Here is a 26,081-nt window from a genome sequence, read left to right as displayed (position 1 = left end):
CTTCCTTCCTTCCTTCCTTCCTTCCTTCCTTCCTTCCTTCCTTCCTTCCTTCCTTCCTTTCATTTTAGACTTGGACTCTGGGGATTAAACCCAGGTCCTTGTGCTTGCAAGGCAGGCACCTTGCCAACTGAGCTACCTCTCCAGATCCATGGACGTTACATTTTTTTCTTTTGACTCCAGCTCTGTGTGGACAGTTTTTGAAGTAAAATTTTCATTGTAATGAGTGGGGTCTTACTGATTCCTCAGATGCATACTGTAAGCGTTTGGCTTATTTTTAGTGGTGTTCATCTTTTTAGCAACTGCACCTTTTATAGGTGTTTCTTCTGGCCAAACTACAAGTTTCCCAAATTATTCTGCTCTGTTCTTTTTCCTCCTACTTCTAGCTGTAAATTTGGCTAAAAGCATTTAGCTGGTAATATTCATACCACAGCCTGAATGCTGGTTTGCTCTAACATTTTCTCTACAGATGTACTGTTCTGCTGTCTTTAAGCTCAGGCTCCCACAGTCTCAGGGCATGGATAAAATGTAGTCCATCTGTTTCCCACAGGTGAACAAGGGTGATGTTAAGCCCAGTTGCCATAGAATCACTCCCATGGGCCCCTCATTGGGTAGCACTTACTGTCTGCTTCCAATCTGTGTTCTAGCCCTCTGAGTCTCTACGGAACCACCTGTAAACTGCGCTTTAGCATCTTCAGTTTTCTCTAGCTTGCTTCTTCTGTCTTTCAGATTCTTCCCATGGCGTTCCCAGGACTGTATTGTATTGTTTCAGGTATAGATGTAGTCAGTTGTCCTACATTGCAATGCCAATTTGTATTAGCCAGCTTTCTCTTGTTATAATAAGTACCTAAGATAATTTATATAAGAGTATATTCTGGTTCACAGTTTTGAAGACTTCAGTCCATATTGATTGTCCCTATGGTTTTGGACCTGTGACAAGACTACCCAGGGATAAATGTCAGGTTGTCATGTTTGGTAGCAGAGACCTTTACCCACTGAGCTCCTTTAAAAAGTTTTTTTTCTTGTTTCTAAATCATATTTTTAAACGGCTTTCTTATTTGTATCACTTTCAGATATCAGTTTTTGTCCTGTCAATTTGGCCCAGTAAGCCTAGGTTCTCCTAGTCCCCACCTGGCCACATCCTAATCCCTGATTTCTCCTTGTGGTTTGCCTTGTAACTGTTTTAATGATGATGGGATAGAATCTAGGGCCTCTAATGCGGTAGACAAATGCTCTGCTCTAAGCCCTGCCTTTGTGGTAAGTTACATCCTTTCACATTGCTTGAGTCTATAATCTGACACTACTTCCTGCTCCGTCTCTTTAAAGGTCTATCTTTTATTTTGTGTATGTGTTTGTCTATGTGGGTGCAGGTATCTGAGGAGGCCAGAAGAGTGCATCAGATCCTCTGCAATTACAGGCAGTTGTAAGCTGCCTGCTGACAGTGCTGGGATCTGAACTCTGGTTCCCTGGAAGCAACCAGGGCACACTCTTCAGCCCACCCATTTTTAAAGAAAGGATGTTACCAAGCTCTGTCTCATTTCCAGTTTAATAACAATATGTTTACTAAAGTTAATAAGATGTTTTATTCTGAAAAGTGAATAAGTCTGCTCTGCCAACTTTAAAAATTATAGACAAGTGATTAGCACTATTCATGAGGTGTAGCGTGCTGTTTTTCGTTTGTTGCCTGCATCCATTATAACAGACCTGTCCTAGTGACACTAGACATAAAATAGCTTTCTTCTTTTTATAGTCTTATCATCTGCTTGAAACTGCCTCACCGTAGTTTTATTGATGTATAAATCATGATGCTTCTGTAATTCTGCAATACATTTTTTTTTTTTGAGACAGTCTTACTGTGTTTCCCTGACTGTTCTGGAACTCACTATGTAGAGCAGGCTGTCCTCAAACAGAGATCTGCCTTCCTCTGCCTCCTGAGTGCTGAGATTAAAGGCATGACATTACTTTTTTTTTCTTTTGACTCCAGCTCTGCATGGACAGTTTTTGAAGTAAAATTTTCATTGTAATGAGTGGGGTCTTACTGATTCCCCAGATGCATACTGTTCCAGTGCAAAGCGTTTGGCTTATTTTTAGTGGTGTTCATCTTTTTAGCAACTATACCTTTTATAGGTGTTTCTTCTGGCCAAACTACAAGTTTCCCAAATTATTCTGCTCTGTTCTTATTCCTCCTACTTCTAGCTGTAAATTTGGCTAAAAGCATTTAGCTGGTAATATTCATACCACCTCCCACCCCACTTTGGCCTCTTGTGTAATAGTTTTGTGATTTTTATTTTCCACCTTAAATTTGATTCACCCTCTGTCCTTTTCTATACCCCAAGTTGGAAAGAAAAATGTATCCATTCTTAATATGGCCCTTAGTTTTTCAAACTTTTTAAATTTTGGCTTATAATTAAGATTCTGTTACATTTACTTTAAAAACCCCTTATTTGGATCAGCTGCATATTTGGACCCACAATAGCCATTTTATAGTTAATTAATTAGGGCCCTTGTGCCCTAAGGTTGCGAACAGATTGAGTATGGGTGGATTGCAAGTTGTTCACTATTGAAAAAAGCTAATGGTAATTGTATGTTTAACTTCTAATTAGTCTTCACATGCAAAGCAAACAGTACATTATTTTTTTTTGAACCTCTAAAGACAAATCATTGCTATTTGAAAGAAAATTATCTAATGTTGCATGGTTTAGCCTTCTGATGTGGGTGCTGATAACTGAAGTAGGGTCCTCTGGAAGAGCAGCGGCCATCTCTCCAGCCCCCTATACATTGTCAGAAGCATTTTACTGGTTGTCTCACTCTTTTTTTTTTTTTTTAACTTCCACAGGTAGAGGGCTGTGACTCACATTTTAAGAAGCTAGAAGAGTTGCGTGTGTGCCATTCTTAAATTTGTGCACATTCAAAACATTCTCCCCGTAACCTTGATAGTTGAAAGATTGACTTGAGTAGAATCCTCAGTACACTTCAGTTGAGTTAGAATGTGACAGACACAGTGCACAGCCACCACTGAATCCTGAAAAGGATCAGCGGTAAACTATTAACAGTTCTCTGACCAAATCTGCCTGATTCTTGGTTTTATAAACACTTATGGTGACAAAGGCACATATGTTGTTCACTGTGTGGCTGTTCTTGCCCCTCTCCAGTGCCGGACACGGCCAACAAAGCCAAAAAAGCGTCCTGTTTTGCCCTTTGCTGGTTATCACCACAGAACATTTCTTCTGAAACAGTGCCTCATGTCCCTTTTGCAGCTCCCTTCACTGTGAAGTGGAGTTTCCCTGGCAGCTGCAGGTAGTCCCCTGCTGGGATGCTTTTACCTAGAGCTTGGTTTACTGGCAGAGCTGTAAGGTATAGGCTGAGTGTCTGCCTTTAGCTTGGGCTGGGGCTCTTGAGGTCAGGGTGAAGCCATGGTTATTCCTTATTGCCTTGGGTGGGCTTCAGCTGACTTTTTTGAACACTATTTCATCTGCACTTTGCTTTGAATGTTCCTCTAAAACCCCAGTGTTACCTGCCTGAGGTTCTAATTAATTTTTGTCTTTAAAATGGATCACTTTTCCAGAATATGTTTTAGAGTTGATTGTTCCTAGATTGCTTACTTTCTAGGGCGCCTCAGATCAGCTGTGTAGTCATGCACTGAAGAGCTTTGGTCTCTGTTTTCTTTTTGGAGGTCAGCTTAGTTTTTCCCTTTGTTTTGTGCATTTGTGGTGGGGGCTTCAGGCTACCCCAGGAGCTCTGTGTGATTGCAGGTTTATAACAGGTCATGGCAGTGCTTGAGGTGAGAACTGGAGGGAGGAGACAGCGTCAGCTGCTGATTCCATGGATGTTTCTCTTCCTCAGTCTCATCACCTTTTCTCCCAGGAGCCATGCCCCCTCCCTGTTGAGCAGGGCACCGGCTTGCTGCCTGCCCATTAAAGTGGTTTTTCCTTACCCAGCTTTACTACAGTAAATCCCACACAGTGTAATTTACCCATTTAAGTCATAGCATTCAAGGGTTTTGCTTTTTGCAAAGATGTGCAACCACTGCTGTGGTCACATGAACATATTCATTGTCTAGAAAGGCGTCTGGTCTCACCTTCATAGTCTCTGCTATCCTCAACTTTAAGCAACTACTAATCTATTTTTTAATATTTTATTTAAAAGTCATAATATATAGTAATGTATAACTGACCTTTTCACTCAGCATAGTTTTTCAGTTTTGTCCATTTTTATGAGTAAATACTTCATCCTGTTTGGTGGCTAAGTGATATTCCATTGCACAGATACACCACATTTTATATCCATTCATTCTTTGATGGCATTTGGACTGTTTCTACTTTTTGATTGACTATTCTAAATAGTGCTATGATCATTTGTGTGTATGTTTTTGTTTTAAGAGACAGGGTCTTACTGTTGTTCAAGCTAGCCTCAAATTCCTGAAAGGACAGGTGTTGCTACTGATACTGGCTTCTTATGTTACTTTTTATTATAGCCATTTTAGTGAGTAACAAATGGTATTTCATGGTGGTTAAACTTTCTGTTTTTCTGATGACTAATGCTGGTTGGCATGTTTTTATGTAATGTGGATCATGGGCTATGTATTGTGGAGATAGTCTAGTTAGATCTTTGCATGTCTTAAAAGTTGGGTCATCTTTTCTTATTTTCAACTTTCTTTTAGGCTTAAATTAAACAAAGAAAACTAATTGTGAGCATTTCTACCTGGCCTCCTTGTTCCTAGAATAATGACTTCAAGACTTAATTATGAATAAATGCCTAGGTCATAAGCTTTGGCTTGTTCTTACTTGCTTGTAACTCAATTAATCCTATTTAAACTGGTCAAAGACTGCCATAAGGCTAGTTACCTTTCCTCATTTTCATGTGTCCATCTTGCTTAGAGTCTAGGGTGAAATCCCTCACCTCTGACTATCCCACAGAGTTCCAGTCTCTGTACCAGAACTCCTGTCTAGGACTTCTTGTCTTTTCCTAATAGGCCATCAGAATTTTATTGAGAGGTGATACTTCCACACAGTGCACAAGAGATTCTCTCTACAAATCTGTTGTGTGGAAGAGGGGTTATGTGCATATAAGTGTCTGAGAAGGTCACAGGCTTTGGGTCTCACTGCACCTGGGGTTACAGGTGGTTGTAAGGCCCCTAATGCAGGGGCTGGGAATCAAACTTGGGCCCACTGCAGTAGTAGCATTTGCTCTTAACGATGGAGCCATCTTTCCAGTTCCTGGGTCATTTTTTTTTTTAAACCAAAAACTTCCTGTGTTTTATTTTTGGTAGAGTTATAGACTGAACTCAGAGCCCTGAGGCATGCTAGACAAGTCCTCTACTACTGAGTCCCAGCCCTAGTGACTGTGTTTAGTACTAAGTCCTAAGAGTTCTTTGAGGGTCTCATGTGACCCTGCTGTCTCAAGTTCACTGTGCTGCAGATGATGACCTTGCACTTGTTATCCTCCTGCCTCTACCTCCCAAATGCTAAGATACGAGACATGCCATCATACCTGGCTAAAACCCTGCAGATAAAGGATTTATAAAGACCTTCTCCCACCAAATCATTGGTTTTTTTTTCCATCAGTTATGAAGCCTTCCAATTAGGGAAGGTCTTTTGATGCACGACTTATTCTATAGTTGTTTTAGTTTTGATGCTTTTGTTTTGATTTTAAGAATTTATTGTCAAATCTAAAGTTTTGAATATTTACCTATTATTTTCTTTTGCATTTTTTAGATTTATTTTATGTGATTTTGAGTATTTTACCTGCATGTATGTGCACCATGTGCATGCCTGCTGCTTACAGAGGTTAGATGAGGGCATCAGATCCCCATGGAACCCAACCATGTGGGTGCTGGGAATAGAACTGGGTTTCTGGAAGAGCCCCAGTGCTGTTAACCCCTGAGCCGTCTCGAACTCATCGTCTTTTCTTCTATGGCGGTTACCATATAGCTTTTATATTTAGGCATGGAATTTTGTTTTGTTTTGTTGATTTTTGAAACAGGGTCTCTCTTTGTAGCCCTGGCTTCAACTTGCTCTGTAGACCAGGCTGATTTCAAACTCACAGATTCACTTGGCTCTATATTTAGTTTTTTTTTTTTTAAATCTGCCTTTAATTCATTTTTATATGTCACAAGGGAAGGTCAAAGCTAAGCGCTTTACTTGTGGCTCTCTAGTTGTCTTAGTGTCATTTGTTAAGTCTTTTATTGTTGGTCTTGGCACCCTTGGCCCAATGTCTTATAAGACATTTCTTGAAGCCAGTACTGTGCTCTTCCAAACCCTAGACGTGTTGAATATTATAGTATCTTTTAGGGAGAGGAGGGAAGGGGGCAGTCTCTGTGGCCTTAATGGGGTGCAGAGAGATGAGCTGAGGGAGGCAGGAAGGCAGTTTGGTTCAACACAGTAGTTGGTCATGGTTCAAACTCTGGAGTCTGACGCCAAGTTGTTTATTGTAGGCATATTTAATCACAGCACAATTTGGTGACAAATATTCTGGTGGTAATTAATTCAATCCTGGGTGCACAGCAAAACACACATAAATCTCCTTTTCACATAAGTGAAATACAAGTCAGACATGACTGCATCGAAACTCTGAAAAGTCTATAAAGATAGGATCTATTGACTGACTGAGAAGAACAAGCTTACAAGGGTCTTGGGGAGCTTCAGGTGCCAGGAAAGTCTCTGAGCACACAGCACAAAGGTTACCAGATTAGAAATTTCATCTGCTCCAGCCTTCTGGATGGATAACAGATAGAACACTCTGCCCCTTGAAGAATAACTCTGTGTTCCCTAGTGCTTACCTGTGAACACAAACCTCTGCCTCGTACAGTACTTAGCACTGTTAGCATTTTGTCTAAGCTCTGCCTCATTAAGCACTGTACTTCCTTTTTGGAGAAATGATTTCATCAGCGTTTAATCTGTGTCTTTTGCTCCCTCTTTCTTTGGTATTCTCCTTCTGGTAGAGTGATGCTGTAGACCATGTTTGTTTTATGTTTGCCCCTTCTTGATCTCAGGTTTAGGGGCATTTTGTTGTCTTTTTTGAGCAGCTGTATGCCCATCATTAACATTTGGAAATTGGAAGTTCCACAACTGATGATTAAATGACATAAATTTGCATAAATATTTAGGCTACTTATGTTGCTCTTTACTGAAGTCTTGTTTTAAAATAGCTACTTATAATGTAGTAAAATAAAGCAAAGTATGTTTTGGTTTAAACATTTTATTTATTCTGAACTTGCTGGAGTTTCTGTAATCTCAGTGCCCAGGGTGTTGAGTGAAAATGGTAGGTTTAAGTTCTCCCTGGACTTATAGAGTGAGACCCTGTCTCTAAAGAGCAAAACAAAACCAGCAAGAAAACTTTCTCTCCAGGAGTGCTGAAGTCAAGACCATTCAGTCTTACTGCTTGTAGATCTGTAACTAAGGTGTTTTGTTTGTCCTTTTGTGGGAAAGAGTTTGTTATGTCCCATAGCCAATGAACACAGTTAAGAGAGAACTAAGAGCTTTATTGAGTAACTGTAAGCATGGTTTTATGAGAGTTATTGAAGGTTTTGTTTTAAGTAGATAAGAGTCTCACTGTGAACTAGCTATATAGTTCAGGCTGGCCTTTAACTCAGAGGAATCTGCCTAATCTTTGCCCCCTAAGCACTGAGATTCAGAGCATGTTCCACTAAAGTTTTAACATACAATATTAAATAACTAGTTGCTGGGGAAAGTAAATGTGTATGTAATTGACCTTATTTCCTTCTTGAAAGACTCAGTTCTTTTGGACTCTGTAACACTGTGTCAGCTGGACCTTTAGCTTACCTCTCATCTGTGGTTAGTCCTTCTGTTTGTTTCCCTTTTTTGCCTTTTTTAAGGCAGGGGTTTACTATGTAGCAGTGTCTAGCTTTGGACTCACTGTGGAGACCAAGCTGGCCTTGAATCCCTGTGAATGGTCCTGCCTCTGCTTCCCTTTGCTGGGATGTACAGGCTTGAGCCACCTACCTAGCTCCTCATGTGAAGGCTCTGCTTTATGCTGCCTCTGTCTTGCCCTGGCTTTTATTTGCCTTCTCTGTGTGTTCTTCCCTGTCTCCTCCAGTTACCATCTGTGTGGATGGAGACAGACTTCTAACCCAGGACTCTCTCCTGAACCTCAGCTTCATGAGTCGCAACCTCTGAGTACTCCTGCTTGTGTGACCCACAGCTCCCATTCATCTTGATTTCTTTCTGGGTTTCCTCAGCTCATGGCATGATTGTCATCTGTTACCTGACTTCTACCCCAGTTTAGTCATTCAGTCAGCTCAGTATACATTATATATTACGTGTAACTGAAACCCTTCTCGTTTTCTCCATCTGACTACTGTCAGTAGAGGCAAGTGACATTGCCTGGATTGTGGCAGACAACGGTCTTGTGTGCTTCCTTCTGACCTCTGCAGTGCAGCCAGAGTGATTCTGAAATGCATCTGATGTCACATCTGCTGAAAATATCTGTCTCTTCATTTCAGAGAATGGAATCATCAAGACAGATAAGGTATTTGAAGTGATGCTGGCTACAGACCGCTCCCACTATGCAAAATCTAACCCTTACATGGATTCTCCACAATCAATAGGTAAGCTTTATATTTCTAAAAAGAGCAGTATACATATATGGCTTATAACCCCATTAATGGAAGTGTTGTTGCCCAGTTTTATATCCCAGTACACCCTTTGTAGCAAAATGCATCTTTTTCTGCCTTTAAAAAATTATGCAAATTAGGAGATCAGGAATATTTTAAGGAAAAACAAAAGTTTAATGGAAACTTAAGAGTTGTAGCTGAGTGCTGTTTATTGAGGATCCTTAATTTGAAATTGCATATTAGCATTGATTTTTAAAATCAGAATTTAAAGGAGTAAGTATCTAAGTCACTTATAGCTCTACTTCACTGGTCTCATGGATGACTTGGCTTTCATTTGTCTTTAGAAAGTTCCGCATTTAATTCCTTGTCCTGAAGCAGGTTTTGCTGAGCTGCTGAGCCTTGGCAGTGGGCGCCTTTGAGGCTTAGAAGTGCCTCAGGATTCTGTCGGCCAGCTGCCATGTCTTCTTTTGAAGCACTGTGACAGTCAGCAAGAAGATCCTGGGGAGCTTCTGAACCCCGAAGGCACCTGCTACCACCGCTCAGTGAAAACTGCTTCAGAGGCAGAAGCAGGTAAATAAATCTTGAGAGTGTCGGAAGGAAGGAAGAGAAACCGGGGCTAAAACTCAGCACAAGACAGTGATTCATCACTGGATGGCAAAAGGAGCACGTTGAAGGGCTTACTAGTCTCCCAAGCTGGTTGTCTGCCTGTTAAAGTGTTGTCCTAGATGTGAAACTAATTCTGCTAAGACTTTGCATACTTACTATACTTGTAAAAGTTTTTCCTTTTATAAATATGAAGAAAATTCTTCCTGGTGTAAGCCTTCCTGGTGTAGCCTTCCAGCTACTTGGAAGGCTAAGGCAGAATGATCCTGAGTTCGGGGCCCTCCTGGGACTCTCTCAAAAAGAAAGAAACGAAGAAAGGACCAAAGCACCCAAGCTGGCATGACCCTTGTAACTGATCACTTGGGAGGTGAAGGCTGGGAGATCAGGAGCCTAGGGCTCACCCTGGCTACAGTCAATGCAAGACTAGCCTTGGCTTTCTGAGGCTTGTCTCACACAAGTGGTTTATAGATTTATAGGTCTATATAGGATCTAAACAAGCAGTAATGCACTCAAAGCGGTGGTGTGGGTCTTCCCTTCGTTAGCAGCAATGCAGAGGGCGTCTTAGAAGTAGGACTTAGGTGGATTACTAGACGAGCACATTAGCTTTTGGGTGATTGTATTTTCTAACTTCTACCTATGTCAGTTTTCTAACAGATTTTGCTTAAAGTTCATAAAAACCGAAAAAGAATTGTGAAAAACATCTGATGGTTAGAAAAACAGCTGCATGCATTATGTGTTGTGTTTTGGTAGCAGAGTGTGTCAATATTCTCTTTTTGTTTTGCAGGTTTCCAGGCAACAATCAGTGCCCCTCACATGGTGAGTTAACTTTGTTCATTTGCTCACAAACACAGTACATTTCACTCAAGTCACAAACATACTACTTTTTCTTTTCTTTTTTGAGATGGTTGTCTCACTGTGTAGATCAGGCTGTTCTCAAACTCACAGAGAGGTACATCTCTGCCTCTTGCCTCCCAAGTGCTGGGATCAAAGGTATGTACTATCATGCCTGACTGAACATCTTATTTATATTTGGTATTTAGAAGAACTCTTGTTAGAAACTGCCATTATTAAAGGCGTCAGTGTCTGTTATTAGTACCTGTGACATAAAAATTGAACTTAGCAAAAAGTTAAGAAGAGAATATTTTACATAACACATGGCTTTGTGCTACCTGACTCTTCTTTGAATGACGTGAACAGATGTCTGTTCACTGCAGTTAGGCCCCAGCAGCAGACCAGAGACAGTCCAACCAGTTGACTTGGTAAGCTAGTGAGCTTATTGGGGTTACTTAGATGAGCGTGGTGACTCAGAGGCCACCATGTCACTGCAAGGGACACCCTAGCTGTAATACACAACATCTAGGAGCCCTGAGATCTTTGGGCAGTTCTATCAGACTCTTCACCCAAAGAGTGAAGAGTCACACATCATATAACCTGGAAGAGAGAGGCAAGCAGTGTATTGCCTTTTCTGAGCTTCCAGAGCCCTGGGAGCCTTCCTCCCCTCCAGTGGGCAGTGTTCCAACTTAGAGGAAATAGTTACAAGCTCATGCTGTTGGGATCTGAAGTTTTCACATCTTATTTGGAAAAGTCTTCAGGGAATAGTGATGTGTAGATAGCAGGTGGAAAGATATGTGACTTTAAACAGACCTCTTTTAAGTCATCTTGGAGTGTCTGTGTATCCTTGGCTATCCTTGAACTCACTCCAGGTTGGCCACAAACTCATAGAGATCTGCCTGCCTCTGCCTCCTGAGTCCTGGCACTAAAGGAGTATACTATCACCACCCAGCTAAAAATATTTATTTTTACTTTATGTATATGTTTAATTGCCTGCATGTGTGTATGTAAATGTACCACATGCAACTAGCTCCCAAATAATTGAAACAGACACCTGTAGATTTATTCAACAAGCGTTAAGCACAATGACTGAGCAGATATTCCTGACTCTATACTGTCTACCTCCAACCACATGCTCCAGTTACTTGCAGTTTGACTTGTCCTGGCTTGTTCTGCTCCATGTGTGTCCTCATGGAGAACTCCCTTGCTGACTCTTCCTCGGGCCCAACCTCATGGCAACCTTCTTTTTCTTTCTCTACCTGCCTTGTGGCCCTTCTTCTCCTGGACCTCTAGTCTCTGAGCCATCTCTTTAGCTCTCTCTGTAGTTATTTTTCTATTGCTGTGTTAAAACACCATGATCCAGGCTACTTATAAAAGAAAACATTGAATTTGGGGTTCAGGATTTTAGAGTGTTAGAGGGTTAGAACCTATGATTCATGATGGCGAGCTTGGCAGCAAACATAGGCATGGTGCTGGAGTAGTAACTGAGAACTTACATATGATCCACACGCATGAGAGAGGAGGGAGGGAGGGAAAGAAGGGGGAGGGAGGGAGGACTTAACTTGGTTAACTGGAAATGGCCTGGGCTGTTGAAACTTAAGAACCCACCCAATGACACCTTCTCCATCATGTCCACCCCTCCTAATTTTTCCTAAACATCTCCTCCAGCAGAGTACCAAACATGCAAATATATATGAGGCCATTCTCATGGCCTCTACTGGGGCCATTCTCGTTCAGACCACCACAATACTATAGACATAAAAATAAGATTTTATCCATTTGATTTTTGCTTTTAAGAATTTAACATAAACCCAGTGGTTGTAGCTCATACCTTAATTCTAGCTCTCTGGAAGTAGAGGGAGATGGGTCTTTGTAAGTCGGGGCTAGCCTGGTCTATAGAGTGAGTTCGAGGACAGCCAGGTCTACACGGAGAAACCCTGTCTTAAAAAACATACAGGGAGCCGGGCGGTGGTGGCGCACGCCTTTAATCCCAGCACTTGGGAGGCAGAGGCAGGAGGATTTCTGAGTTTGAGGCCAGCCTGGTCTACAGAGTGAGTTCCAGGACAGCCAGGGCTACACAGAGAAACCCTGTCTCGAAAAACAAAACAACAAAAAAAAACAAAACATGCAGGGATTTTAAGTTTTAGGGGTTTGTTTGTTTGTTTGTTTGTTTGTTTTTTGAGACGGGGTCTCACAATGTAGCCTTGGCTGGCTGGAACTCACTATGTAGACCAAGTTGGCATCTGCCTCCCGAGTAACACCACACTCGGTACTTTGTACAACTTTTATGACGTGTTCTTAGCTTACAATTATGTTTAGTAACATTATTCATTTTTATTATAGAAGATTGCAGCTAACTTAAATTTCTTCAATATTGATATTTGTTATAATTCATTCATACATACCTGAATATAGTCTAAGCTATAAGAAAGAACACATGGCTTTTTATTTTATTTATTTATTTATTTATTTATTTATTTATTTATTTATTTATTTTTGGGTTTGGTTTTTCAAGACAGGGTTTCTCTGTGTAGCCCTGGCTGTCCTGGAACTCTGTCTGTAGACCAGGCTAGCCTCGACCTCTCGAACTCAGAAATCCGCCTGCCTCTGCCTCCCAAGTGCTGGGATTAAAGGCGTGTGCCACCACAAACACATGGCTTTTTAAGTGTTGAATTTTCCTTCAAAATGTAATAAGTGAAACAGTATTTGCTTGTATATAACAGACTAAATATTTTTCCATAAAACTTAGAAGAAACTGGAAACATTGATTGCCTTTAGGGAATAGAACTGACCAGCTGGAAAGGAAGGGGTTGAGAGGGTTTTCCATTACCCCCTTTTTAATCTTGTGACTTTGAATTTTAATTTATATAGTTGTTACTTAAAAATCCCAGAAGCACTTTAAATGTAGGCGATCTAATGGAACCTGAGAACTCTGATGTAATTACTGTGGTGTTTGTCTGTTCCCATTGTCTTCATAGTTGGTAAGAGTAGAGACTTTGCTAGAAAGTTACCAGCTGTGTTTATATAAGGTGGTATATAGACTTCAAGAAGAAATTAATATTTGGCTAATGTTCTTTTGGCAGCACGCATATGCACTAGAACTTCTGTTTGACCAGTTGCATGAAGGTGCTAAAGCCCTTGACGTAGGATCTGGAAGTGGAATCCTCACCGCCTGTTTTGCACGGATGGTAAGGACTTTATTCTCCCTTATGATCCCAATAGAAATGTATTATGTGATTTAGCTATGGTTTCTTCATACTAGTGGTTTTAATTTTTTGTTTCCTTATATCCTATAAGATGGTAATCTTATATGTATCACTTAGGATTATTGTTGCAGATGACAGAATCCAAACTGTAGAGCTTAGAGAATTCATTCAGCTTATCTAATGGTAAAGCCCAGGGGCCGCCCCGACTCTTATTGTGGCTGGATTTAGAAGGTCAGGCTTTATTTTGGGTTTTTGAGATAGGAACTCTCTAGATAACTCTGGCTATCCTCAGACTTAACCCTATAGACCAGGCTGGCCTCAAATTTACAGAGATCCACCTGCTTCTGCCTTTCAAGTGCTGGGTTTTAAAGTATATGTTACCATGCCTGGCTGCTTGGTTTCTCTCTGGGTGTTTATTTGCCCTTACATCTTTCTGCATGTATGTCATAATTAGACAGCCTTTACCCTGTGCTCCCAATATGGCTGTCCAGTTATCAAACTATATTTTGGTAAGGACTCATTTAATAGAAAAAAACAGAGCAGGCCTGGTTTTCAGGCCATCTTACTGTCTCTTAAGAATAGAGGTGGAACTTTTCCCTTAGGAGAGGAGCTGGCAAAAGCCGTTTACTGTATTCCAGTGGCTTGTTTAGTGTAGCACCAGAGGCTTATTTGGTGATGCTGTCCAGATTGTAAGCTGGAACCACTAAGGCAAATGGCATGAGGGTTCATCTGTGCTCAGAGTCTGATTAGGTTGCTTTGAGAAAGCCTGTGGCCACAGTGGGAGCTCCTGGTCTACTTATGCTGAGATGTATGCATCTGTCTTAGATTAAAATTTTGTATGAATATGCAATAGCTTCTACAATATAACTCTGCAGAGCTGGGAATTTTGTCTAGTTTTTTTCCCCCTTGCTGTTAGTTAAATATCTAAGACTGGTGCCTGTCACACAGTGGAGTATCACAAACTTCTTTTCAGACAGTTTGCTTGTTTTGTTGTAGACTTCAGGTCCTCAGAGCTGGGTATCAGGAATTCTTTTATAAAAAGCTGCAAATAGCATTGAGCTAGTGAGTAGTTCTCTAGGGTTAATATGTTACTGGTTTTAAAGGACTGTTCATTTTTAAAATATCATTAGGGGGCTGACAAGATGACTCACCAGGTAAAGACATGTGCTGCCAGTCCTGACAGCCTCAGTTTAATTCCTGGAACCCACATTGTGGAAGGAAAGGACAGTCTCCATGAGTTCTCCCTGACCTTTCCACATGTGCCAGGGCACATGTCCCTTACATACAAATTAAATAAGTGTAGTTTAAAAAAGGTCTCCGGTTTCTCTTTTCAAAATGATAGTACGGCTTAGCAAGCATCTGCCTGTGCTTGTCAGCATTCTTATTGCTTGCCATGTTTTGTTGTTTCTCAGATCCTCTATATGGTATAAACCCTGTCTCTTCTTACTTTGTACTTGAGAAACATGAATTAGAGAATGAGGGGTTTTTATGCTTAATGTCAGGCAACTGTGAATGATGAAATTCAGATAGGATCCAGGAGTTTGTTCAAAGCCTTGATTCTGTAAACATGTTTGCAATTAGTACTGACACTTATGTCCTTCTTATGTATTTATGTGTTTTCTTTTTTGAGAGACAGTGCTAGGATTAAGGGCATGTACCATCATGCCTGGCTGCTGCTGCTTCTCCTCTTCCTCCTCCTCTTCCTCTTCTTTTTCCTCTTTTTTTTTCTTCTCTTTAAAATGTGTTTTCATTAGTATTTTTCATTAGTAGCAATAGCATTGGGTATAGGAATTTCACCTCATCATTTTGTTTGTTTTTGATTTCAAACAACCAAGGCTTGTCTCAAATCCACACTGTACTCAGACTGGCCATCCTGCCTCAGCTTCCCAAATTATGAGAATGATAGGTGAGTGCTATAGTGTCTGGCTTCTTAAAAATTTTTATGTAAATATTTGATTTTTTCTAAAGTTTATTTTATTTTTTTGGAGACAAGATCTAGAGGTAGTCTTGACTGGCCTGGAGCTTGTTATGTAAACTAAACTGGCCTCAAATTCATAGAAATCTCCTTGCTAATAAAAGTAATCATATACCACCATGCCTAACTCAACAGTTGAGTAGTTTAAAAATTACCTTTGTCTTAGTTAGGATTTTATTGTTGTGAAGAGACATCGTGACCACAACAACTTAGAAAGGAAAACATTTAATTGGTGCTGGCTTACAGTTTCAGAGGTTAAGTCCATTATCATGACGGGAAGCATGGCAGCGCAGCATAAAGGCAGACATGGTGGAGGAGCTGAGACTTCTACATCTTGATCCTAAGGCAGCCAGAAGGAGACTTTCTTCACACTGGGCAGAGCTTGAGCATAGGACCTCAAAGTTCACCCCTACAGTGACAAACTTCCTCCAACAAGACCACACCTATTCCAACAAGGCCACACCTCCTCATAGTGCCACTTCCCCATGGGCCAAGTATTTTCAAACAACCACACCTGGACCTTAGCTTTTTTAAAAAACCTTTTCACAAGATCTTGATAAGTTCTGGATTGTAGTTCATTCTAGATGTAGTCAAGTTGACAACTGAGAATAGCCCTTTTAGCTAGAGTTCATACACATTAAATATTGGTAATTAAATCCTACCTTAAAGTTCTGGACTTAAAAATATATTTAGTTTTTTGAGACTGGGTCTCACCATATAGCTGTGGCTGGAACTCACTATATAGAGTAGGTAGGCCTTGAACTTACTCACACTCAGCTACCTGCCTTTGCAATGACTAAAGTGCAAGGACTGTAAAGGCCTGTGCCACCCACCACACCTGACTAAGTTCTGGATTTAAAAATTAAAAATGTAAGAATGACACAATTTTCTTAGTATTACAAGTTTTTGTAATTTAGTTTAACTTTATAATTGGTTAAATAAAATTCCTTCAAGACATAACAAGAGTTGTAAATGGTAATTATGATAAATGAGAGCTTAGCAGATAAAAGACTGAAACTTTTTTTTCTCATTGCAGAATATGGTTTTAATTAAGGAATTAATGAAACCTCAGAAAATCAAATCTAGCCCTGTGGACTCTTGAATTATCTTTTGTTTTTCAGGTTGGACATAGTGGAAAAGTCATTGGAATTGATCACATTAAAGAACTAGTAGATGACTCAATAACTAATGTCAAAAAGGATGACCCAATGCTTCTGTCCTCGGGCCGAGTACGGCTGGTTGGTGAGTAGCAGAAAGCTTACTGTTTCCTTTTGAGAGAATTTTCATTTGCACAAGAGCACTGCTTAGAGCTAAGAACTGCAGTCTTTGCTGGCACTGAGACACCGAGTTGAAACAGCAGTTCTTGTCCATGTCGATGAACACAGTGTACATTGCTTATGATCTCAGCTCATTTTCCAGCTCATTAGTGAGGTTGACTTTGTTTGCATTTTGCCTATTGGATTTCCCTTTTGTCAGTTGCTTGTTCAGCCATCTGGTTGCTTGTATTTGCCTTTGATATAGGTGTTGTAGTTATTACTCTTTTGTTGCTTTACATAATGTCTTCACCCCTTGGTGGTATGCAATTTTATTTTATTGGTACCTTCCTTTTATTTTCTTGCCTTCCCCATGCTCGGTAGGTGTTGTGCCACCAAGCTGTGTCCCCAGCCCTGTGCTAAAAAGGAATTCTTAACTGTAAATGGTCAAGCTTACCATTCTCCCCGAGCCTTCTATGTCTTAAGGATATATGAAGTCAGGAAAGTCTCTTACCCCACTCCATTTTCAACCTCCTGTGTTAGAATTCTTCACACCAAGTTTGACTTGCACAGATTTTCAGAGCATAACTTCTTTTTCAGTGGGTGATGGAAGAATGGGATACGCCGAGGAAGCCCCTTATGATGCTATTCACGTGGGAGCTGCAGCCCCAGTTGTGCCCCAAGCAGTGAGTTGGGATTTATTTTTTAATTTGTGTTTTAGCCCTGTAAAACTTAATATATCTTTATGTATCAGTGTAGTGATGAGTTCCAGATGAAGTTGAGAATATATAGAGATGTTTATTAGATTAAAGGAAAGTATCTTTGTGAAAATTTGGCAGAGTAGTCAGAGGGTATGATGATGGGATTTGAACTGGGTCTGAGAGTCATTGGAGCCTTCAGCTTAGGGCTCAGGCTGTGTCTATACAGTCTGAGCTCCAAACAGGAATTAGACTCACTTGGCTTGAGAACAGGAGGCGACATAGAAAGAGCTCATTGCTTACGTAGATTATGAAGATTTGTAGGTTTGTGGTGCCAAGAAGGTAGAGATGAAAGGACTGGCTTTGGGAGCAAGCCTGGGGGAAGAAATCTCCTATTTTTCATTATAACTTTTAGAATTCAGGCACACAATTCAAAGGCTACTCAGTATTCAAGTCCTACTTTAAAAAAAGCTGGGTGGTGTGTGCACACCTTTAATCCCAGCAGAGGCAGGCTGATCTCTTTCGAGGCCAGCCTGGTCTATAGAGTGAGATCCAAGACAGCCAGGGTTACTCAGGAAACCCTGTCTCAAAAAACCTAACTAAACAAAAAAATTAAAAATGGGAAAAAAAAGCCAGGCAGAGGTGGCACACCCCTTTAATCCCAGCACTTGGGAGGCAGAGGCAGGCGGATTTCTGAGTTCCAGGCCAGCCTGGTGTACAGAATGAGTTCCAGGACAGCCAGGGCTATACAGAGAAACCCTGTCTTGAAAAACAAAACAAAACAAACAAACAAACAAACAAAATTTTAACTGACCAAATTTTAACTGAAAGCAACCTTCTTGGGAGCAATACTATCCAAAGTGTCAGGTTTCTTCCTTTCTGCTTTTTACTAACATATGGTTGTATTATTCAGAGGGTAGCATATGATGTAACAGGAAGGGTAGTCTCAGTCTGTGTTCATAGGACTTCCGCGTCATAGCACTGAAGGAGTCCAGTCCAACTTCCTGCTCTTCTGGTATCAGGAACCCTAAATGCAGCCCTGCTTTGAGGATTCCCTTACCGTTGTCTCAGAGATGACCTAGATCCACCGCAATCGGATAGCATTTACTTACTGGTTCTCTGTGCTTTTCCCTCCTCCGTGCCGCCTTGCACAAAGATCTAGAGCACGCTACACTGGCATTAGAGTTCTCTATTGTAGTGTGCTCTGCCCAAACATATTGAGCTCTTTAGCTGTACCAGGTGGCACTGTCAGGTGTCATGATGACAAAGATGAGTAAGTATAACATAGTTTCTGTCATCGAATAACTTGAAGCTTCGTAGGGGAGGCAGAGAAATAAAGGGGTAAGTGGGGAGTTGGTTACTAGAACTGCGCTGCGTGTTCTTTGCTCAACCAATGGGGAATGAAAAATATTTTTTGGAGGGGAGGAGGTCCAGAAAGTTGAAAGAGCAGCATTTAAGTCTGCTGTCACTGGGTACTCCACTGAGTCTGTACAATGGAGGAATCACAGGCTCTCTGTTAGAAAAACCATTAACCTAGAGATGGCTTAAGTGTAGGCAGGTGTGTAGTGTGTTATATGTGAGTACTGTGCTCATAAGAGACCTGAGCCACTGTGGATTTTGTTCTGCCTGGTGGGTCCTGAAATGAACCCCTAGGGACACTAAGAAGTGACCAAATGAAGCACTTTTCTGCTTCTGCCCATGGACACTGAACATTGCTCACAGCACTGTCCCATGGTATGGCTGTTTCACACCTGTAACTTGCTGTGTGGGGGGTTCTTTTTTCTCCTAGTTAATAGACCAGTTAAAGCCTGGTGGAAGATTGATATTGCCAGTTGGTCCTGCTGGAGGAAACCAAATGTTGGAGCAGTATGACAAGCTACAAGATGGCAGTGTCAAAATGAAGCCTCTGATGGGGGTGATATACGTGCCTTTAACAGATAAAGAGAAGCAATGGTCCAGGTGGAAGTGATTCTCTCTTCTGCTCTTTCTTCTTCCACACATTCAAGGTGAAAGGGTGTGGACTTTAAGACCTTAGCCTGCAAGAGCTGTTTTTGGTGGCTTCCTTCATGCTACTCCATTAAAACATCAAAAACTCATGACATTAAAGTTTTTCAGTTTGACTCGTACCTTTAGAAAGGGAGAGTGAGATCTGGTTGGCATGGCTGCTCTGTACTCTGGGTTTTGCAGGCTGACCTTATTTATCAGACTTTCCTGCATATTTATGTCATTTATAGCTGCTATGTGGTTAAGGAAATAAATACTTTGATCTGGAAAAGAGGCCATCATTTCTTGCTTTATTCACTCTCTCTGATACTACTGTGACAAGGAGAAAGAAAAATATTTGGAAAGGGGAAAGATATTTGTCCCAGATTTCAAAAAAGAAAAAAAATGTCAAAATCCCAGCGAGGACAGTCTGCCTTTGGGTTAATGTCTTCCTTGGTCTGCTCAGTGGTCTCGGAAGCACCGTAAATGCATTGGCATGTTGTAGATTGGGACAGCCAATGTTGAACACTTTTGGATAAATTTGGAGAGGAAAAGGGATTCCAGAAGCTGTTCAGGGATACACAGCAGGTCTCACAGCCTGCCTAGAGTGCGTGCAGTGCAGTGCAGTGCTGCCCTCACAGCCTGTCCCCACAGCATCACGTGGCTTACTAGGAAGCTATTGCCTGCTGTTGCTCAGTCCCCCTAGATCAGCTGAATGCGTCCTCTGAGGCTGACACGTCTTTTTTCCCCTTTCCTCCTCTCCTCTCTTCCCATGGAGAGATGCAAGGACAGTATAGCAGAGTGCTTGGCTGTGTTGCTTGAAGCTTGTGCCCAAATAAGGACAGTCTGTCAGTGTCTGCCTTAGAATCTTTCCTAGGGACAAAAGTCTTATTTCAAGAGGATTTTTGGTTTGTTTTTATTTTATTTGTTTGTTTGTTTGTTTGTTTTTAAATAAGTGACAATTTTAAGTACAATGGAATTTTTAATTTTGCTTTCTGTAAAGAAGACAGGCACCATTGAGTGATTTGTTTTAATTCCTGTATGTGTGTGTGTTATGTGTATATTTGCATGTGTGCATGTATGTATGCCATTGCATGAGTGTGGAGCTCAGAGAACAACGTGGAGAAGTCAGTCTCTCCTACTCTGTGGGACCAGGGATGGAGCTCAGATTCTGAGTTTAGACAGTAAGCGCCTTTACCCACTGAGCCATCTTGTCGGCCCTTAAAAGTTTAATTGCAAAAGCAATAACTTAATTGCTTAAAGCAGTGTTTTACTCTTGGATTTGTGGCCATCTCTGAATATATTAGACCTGTCGGGACACACCCTTACAAACAAACCAAACCAAACCAAACCAAACCAAACCAAACCAAACCAAACCAAACCATAAATCTCCACCTCTCCACAGCTAGCTGACAGTATCCCACCTTCTCCATGCTGGGTCTTTGTCTGGCTTGAAGTTGTGCATTGCTTTGTGCGTGCTATCACAGTCTCTGTGAGTTCATATGTGCAATTCAGCTGCCCTGCTATATCTAGAAAACAGTTTGCTATCGTCATCCACTGCTTCTGGTTCAGTCTTTCCAACTTATTTCTGCAATGATCCCGAGCCTTGGGTGGGATTGTGATGTCCCATTTAGGCCTGAGCACCCCACAGTCGCTCCTTCCTGCACACTGACTAGTGTGGGTCTCTGTTCATTGCCATCTACTACAAAAAGAGCTTCTTTGAGTAGGATTGAAAGATGCACCAGTCTATAGGTACAATGAGAAGTCATTAGGTATCTATTTCATACTGTTATATTAGCAGAGTCATAGTAGATTCTCCCCTGAGAACCACATGTCTAACCACAGGTTCTTGGCCCTGATACAGGTACCAGATATGGGTTCCATCTAGGAGTGGGTCTTAAATTCAATCAAACAGTGCTTGCCTACTCCCATGACATTTGTGCCACTACTGTATCAGTGTACCACATCAGACAGTCATTGTAGTTTGCAGAATTCATGGCTGAATAAAGATAGATGGTTCCTTTCCTCCTTTCAGTATAACATTTTCCAGTACAATAAAAGCTAGCCAGTGGGGATGAATCTTCCAGGTCAGCACCAGCTTGAGTTCCCCATATTTTATGGCTCAAGTATGTGGTGTTTCAGCAATAGGGTCTTACTGACAGTTTCTGGAAAGTAACCGAGAGCAATGGCATTAGTCCCTAGCAAGTAAAACTGTCCCCACTTCTTCATCAAGAGAACCCCTTCTTTCCATTATATATGCTTGAGAATCACCTAACAAAACAAAACAAAATCCCTGCATCTTCCTGATTCAAATTGTTAAGAAACATTAGTGGATCTGAGTTATTTCCTGGTAGTTCATCTTCTCATTTGTTTTTGAATGACACCATGTATGATTCAGTATTACTAACACAGAGCTATTAAAACAAACCTACATGGTTGTAACCTGTTGGCTAACATATAGCCATTTTAAAAGAGCCTTTCTAAGTCTTGGGCGTGCTACTTTTTATTGTAAATGATCTATGTGTTTGCATCAGATAAAGAGATGAGCAAAGTTTTGAACATGAGGGAAAATTTAGTAACTAGAAAATTAAATAGATTTGAGAGAATTAGTCTATGTGGAAGTTGAGTATGTATTTACAGCAAATGTTAGTTTTTCTTTGTACTCTAAGATTTAAAATTCTAAGCTATGAGCTTGAGTTTTCTTTATTGAGAACACGTGAACCAAGTCCAGATGTGCCCCAGGAGTAGATTACTGGCCTAGCATGCTCAAGTCCTTGATTGATCCCCAGTATCCCCTCCCCCCAAAAAAACCAAAAACCTCAAATGATAACAAAAAACCATATTGGAGAAGGTATTTGGAAATGTGTTATGTTGTTGATGAGCATTAGGATTTATTTACTAATTATTTAATGCCTTGCAAAAAATAAATACAGGTTTTACAGTGTAGTATCCTAATTCGTATTTTAATGAACTGTGAATAGAGCAAGTGAAGCCGTGTAGACTGATACTCTAACATGTACATGATTACAGTTGAGACTGTCTTGTGCTAATGCTAATACTGTTGTTAGAAGACTCTCTTAGGATGAGTAGAACCGATCATTATTATGTAAAAGATAACCCAGAGGCTGGAGACGCGGCGGCCTGGCTTATAAAGTGATTGCTGTGCAAAGAAGGGGTTGGGGAGGGGCTGAGTTCAGATCCCTGGCACCACATAAAAGCTGCTTGCCGTGCTGTGACTCTACTCCAGCACCAAGTGGGTAGGGGAAGGAGTAGGCTTACTGGAATCATAAACTAAAGTAGAAACTAACCGAGGAAGACACCAGACACTAACTTCTGGCCTCGGGGTACGCACTCACACACACACAAGCACACACACTAGTAATGTAACATAAAGAGGGGCTTACTAGAGACATAATTATTTTTGGTATCATTTATAAAACTCAAAAGGCACATTATTTGTTAAGCCTTGAACACAGCACCGTCCCGGGACATGAAAGCTCTCATCTCAGGTCTCTATCATAGCCACAGCTTTGGCAAAGCATTCATCTTAGGTTTTGCTGAGACAGGTTGGCTAGAGTCCAGAGCTCCTGCGCTTCGGCCTGTGGCCTGTTCCATTCCTCTGCTTGCAGCTCACACTTTCTCTATATACAGTATGTAATATTTTCCTGCGTCATTTGAGATTTAATTGTGACATCACACTTATCCCCAAGGAATTGAGTGTTGAGTGATGTTTTTATCACAAGTTATCTTCCGTGAGGCTTTCTGGTGCGTTTATTTCCTTGCTTACTGGCTTCATCGGGGTAGATTTTACATGCAGTCCAGCTGGCTTTAGATGGCACTCTCCCCCCCCCCACCCCCTCCTTCTCGAAGGCAGCTGCTGGCCCAGTGCTGCACATGGCTGACTGGATGGTTTCTTTGGAGCTACTAAAGCTGCCTTATGAAGTGAGCTGACAGGTAGAGTAACATGTCTACAGACTGCATTTTCTCCGCAGAGTTTGGGTTGTAGATAGCCCACTGTCCAAGTGCAAACAGACCCCCCCCCAAGCAAAAGACTGTTCTTTTTATCCAGTTTTGTGACTATATCTATTAAAAAAATTGAACTCTAAATGTTTAAATTATCATATGATAATAAACAGTGTAGATGAGCAAGATGACCCTAGACAGAAGTCAGAAGTTTTCTGAATTCTTTTGCCTCAAAAGGAAGAAATTTTACCTTCAGAATTTAAAAACAAAAAAACAAAACAAAACAGCTTGGGGTTTGTGGCTTCCTTCTGTGTTTGGGAGTAGCATGAAAGACGCTTGGTGTGACTAGTGTCCAGTTTTGCTTTGGCTTGGGGTTTAATGGGCTTTTATTCTCTTACTGCGTTGCTTGGAATCTGCGCATCTCACTGACTTGAGTGTTGTGTCTAAATTGTTAGAGCACCAGTTCACAGCAGGTAATTATAATTTTCTACTTTCTCCCCAGGGATGAACTGTAAAAGCAACATGAGCTTGACCAGCCTGTGACACCACAGTGGACTGCTCATCTCGGTCCTTACAGCGTTTGAACACCAACAGCATCACAGCTTGTTTTGGACTTTGTTACACTCTTATTTTCAGCATGAAAACGTGTGGTTTTGTAGGGTTTCCTAATTCAAAACGGCGCCGAGCCAAACTGCTGATAGAGGAGGGCTGCGAAACATTAACCTCGTGTGTTGTTTTAACATGCCCACATTTCACTTTAAAAAATATTAAAAGAAAGGGTTCTCCAACTGGAAAGCTCTGTTTGTGAATTAGTTTTGAAGAGTGGCTTTGCTTTTCTTGGACACTTAATTCTGTTCCAATATTAATTTATCAGATTTCTTTTGGGCATCAGGTAATACCACATTCACAAGTTTAGCTTCCTTGGTAGCTGATGTCTGCTAGATGCTACTAAGAAAATAGAGATGAGCTTTCTTCTTAAAAGCCTTTGATGTGGCATCATAGGATAGCATGTCGTAGATACAATCAGCTGCTGTTACCTTAAAACTAGGTGTTTGTAAATACTGAAACTTAAGACGACAGCAGGTGGTGTCCCCAAAACACTCCGCTGTTCCGATTGGACATCTCGGATGTAATTTTCTTCTCTCTAAAAATGATAGGAGGCTTGTAGCTCAATATCGTTTACCTGTTTCTAGTTTGCTGCTGGTAATGTATCTGCATCTAACGCTCTGTGTAAGCTGTTGTGTCTCTGCACAGTTTATGCAGCGCTGCTTTGCCAAATAAAATTAAAAACAAAAGAAGCATTGGTGGCCTTTGAATTTAGAAGAACACAGGTCTCCTAGGTCCAGATTGCTGTCCACAGTCATGGGGAAGCGGCGTATTCCCTGCTGTGTCTTGTGATATCCTAAGAGGTAAATATGCACAGCGTGATCCACTGCGTGTGGCTGCATTTCTTCAGGATGGAGACTGCGTTCATTGTTTATCTCGGCCTTCCTAGCCCGGGCCTGGCTATTTAATGATAGCTCTGGGGTAGACACTCAGTGAGTGAGTGGGTGAGCGTAGTGTTGGGGAAGAATGTGGTTGAGAGTAAGCATACTGAAATCCATGTCTCATCTATAAATAGATTCATTAATTTAATAACTGTAAAATGTCTGTGAAGGTAATGGCACTTTGAAGATGTTATTTAAATATGGTTTTATATTTTCTAATAAGACTTTAGTTTTTGTGAAGATTCTAGAACTCGAGAGAGGATTACAAGCTCTCAGTAAATGGGGCTAAGCAAAGCAAAGCTTTCCCTCTATGAGTAAGGGCACGTGATTCTGACAAGAAGATTCGTAGTGTCTGAGAAGACATTCCCCACTCTTCACATCTTTTAAATTACTGACTCAAAAAGTCATGTAGACATCACCTGACAAATGTCTCTTCTTGGCTTAGGTCTCAGTCCCAGGAAACTAGCATTACTGTGGTCCTGCAGACTTGAAAACCTTAACCAGCTTTGGTTTGCTGCTGGTTGTTGCTTTGGAATCCTGTCAGTGGCCCCTGGAGTCCAGGATGCATGGTCATTTGAAGTATCTGTAAAGTCAAATGTTCATTCAGGCTTTAAAGCAAATAAATTCTTAAACTTACCCACCAGTCTGGATCCTTGGTAGTCATTGCACATTACCACACGCAGACCTCTGTGCTTGGCTTGAGAACAGAAGAAGGCTTTTCCACTTCAGTGTGCAGTCCAGTGGAGGAGACAGTTTATACATTGGCACCGTAAACTCCACTCAGTTTGCACAGAAAACTCTGTGCTCAAGTGTTATTCTTAGACTTTATACTTTTAGGAGATGAAACTTTAGGATGTTGAGTAAACAGCCAGTTTTAATGGCATCACTAAGTGGGTAGAGATAGGAATAATTCCTTTAATGAAGTCTGAGCCCTTTAAAAGAGTTGAATTTATAAATATGTATAAGACAGGTAAGAAATGCCTGATTTTCAGTATACATAATTAACAAAGCATTTTATTTTCCTTATAGAAAGTACGTCTGAATATAAATAATGAAGATCCTTTGAGACATTCTAGGTAGTGTGATCTTGTGAATAAACTTTTCCCTATAGATTTGATCTTCCTAAAAGCTAAATCTAGCTGTCAGACTTGGGTAGCAATAAGCTAATGTCAGGGTTGAGTTTCTATTAAGGGCTGCTGCTCTTTCCAAGCCAGGAACAGTACAAATCAGCACCCGGGTAAAATAACTTACAACTACTGGCCACACGAATACTTAAAACTCTGTTTTCCTAGCAGCTGCCATGGTTTTTTGTTTGCTTGTTTGTTGGGGGGGGTGTGGGAGACAGCAAGATGGCTCAGTGAGTAAAGAGGTTTGCTGCCAAGTTTGAAGACCTGACTTTCAACCCCTAGAACCACAGGGTAGGACAAGTGACTCCTGGAGATTGTTCTCTGACCTTCACATGCTCATGTGGCATGGTGGCACGTGCCTGAAATCCCAGCACTTGGAAGCTGGA

General features: G+C 41.1%; 1 protein-coding gene across 4 annotated transcripts in view; it reads left to right on the top strand.

Moving 5' to 3' along the window:
• Pcmt1 (protein-L-isoaspartate (D-aspartate) O-methyltransferase) overlaps window positions 1-25,204 on the top strand; it is a 33,108-nt gene extending 7,904 nt beyond the window's left edge. The window contains exons 2-8 of one of the 4 annotated variants that reach the window (XM_028764395.1): window positions 8,459-8,563; window positions 9,957-9,988; window positions 13,087-13,191; window positions 16,306-16,426; window positions 17,038-17,123; window positions 18,925-19,094; window positions 23,584-25,204. In XM_028764395.1, coding sequence (XP_028620228.1) covers window positions 8,459-8,563; window positions 9,957-9,988; window positions 13,087-13,191; window positions 16,306-16,426; window positions 17,038-17,123; window positions 18,925-19,094; window positions 23,584-23,596 — 632 coding nt within the window. In that variant the 3' untranslated portion in view covers window positions 23,597-25,204. Of the gene's footprint in view, window positions 1-8,458; window positions 8,564-9,002; window positions 9,140-9,956; window positions 9,989-13,086; window positions 13,192-16,305; window positions 16,427-17,037; window positions 17,124-18,924; window positions 19,142-23,583 lie in introns of those variants that run through there. The other 3 variants (XM_028764396.1, XM_028764398.1, XM_028764397.1) reach the window with 3 other exon arrangements.
• The last annotated feature ends 877 nt before the right edge of the window (window positions 25,205-26,081 follow it).

Source organism: Grammomys surdaster, unplaced genomic scaffold (genome assembly GCF_004785775.1).
Source record: "Grammomys surdaster isolate TR1022 unplaced genomic scaffold, NIH_TR_1.0 143, whole genome shotgun sequence".
In the NCBI taxonomy this organism is placed as follows: Eukaryota; Metazoa; Chordata; class Mammalia; order Rodentia; family Muridae; genus Grammomys; species Grammomys surdaster.
Note: the sequence above shows the minus strand (reverse complement) of the source record. Positions and strands in the feature narration are given on the sequence as shown.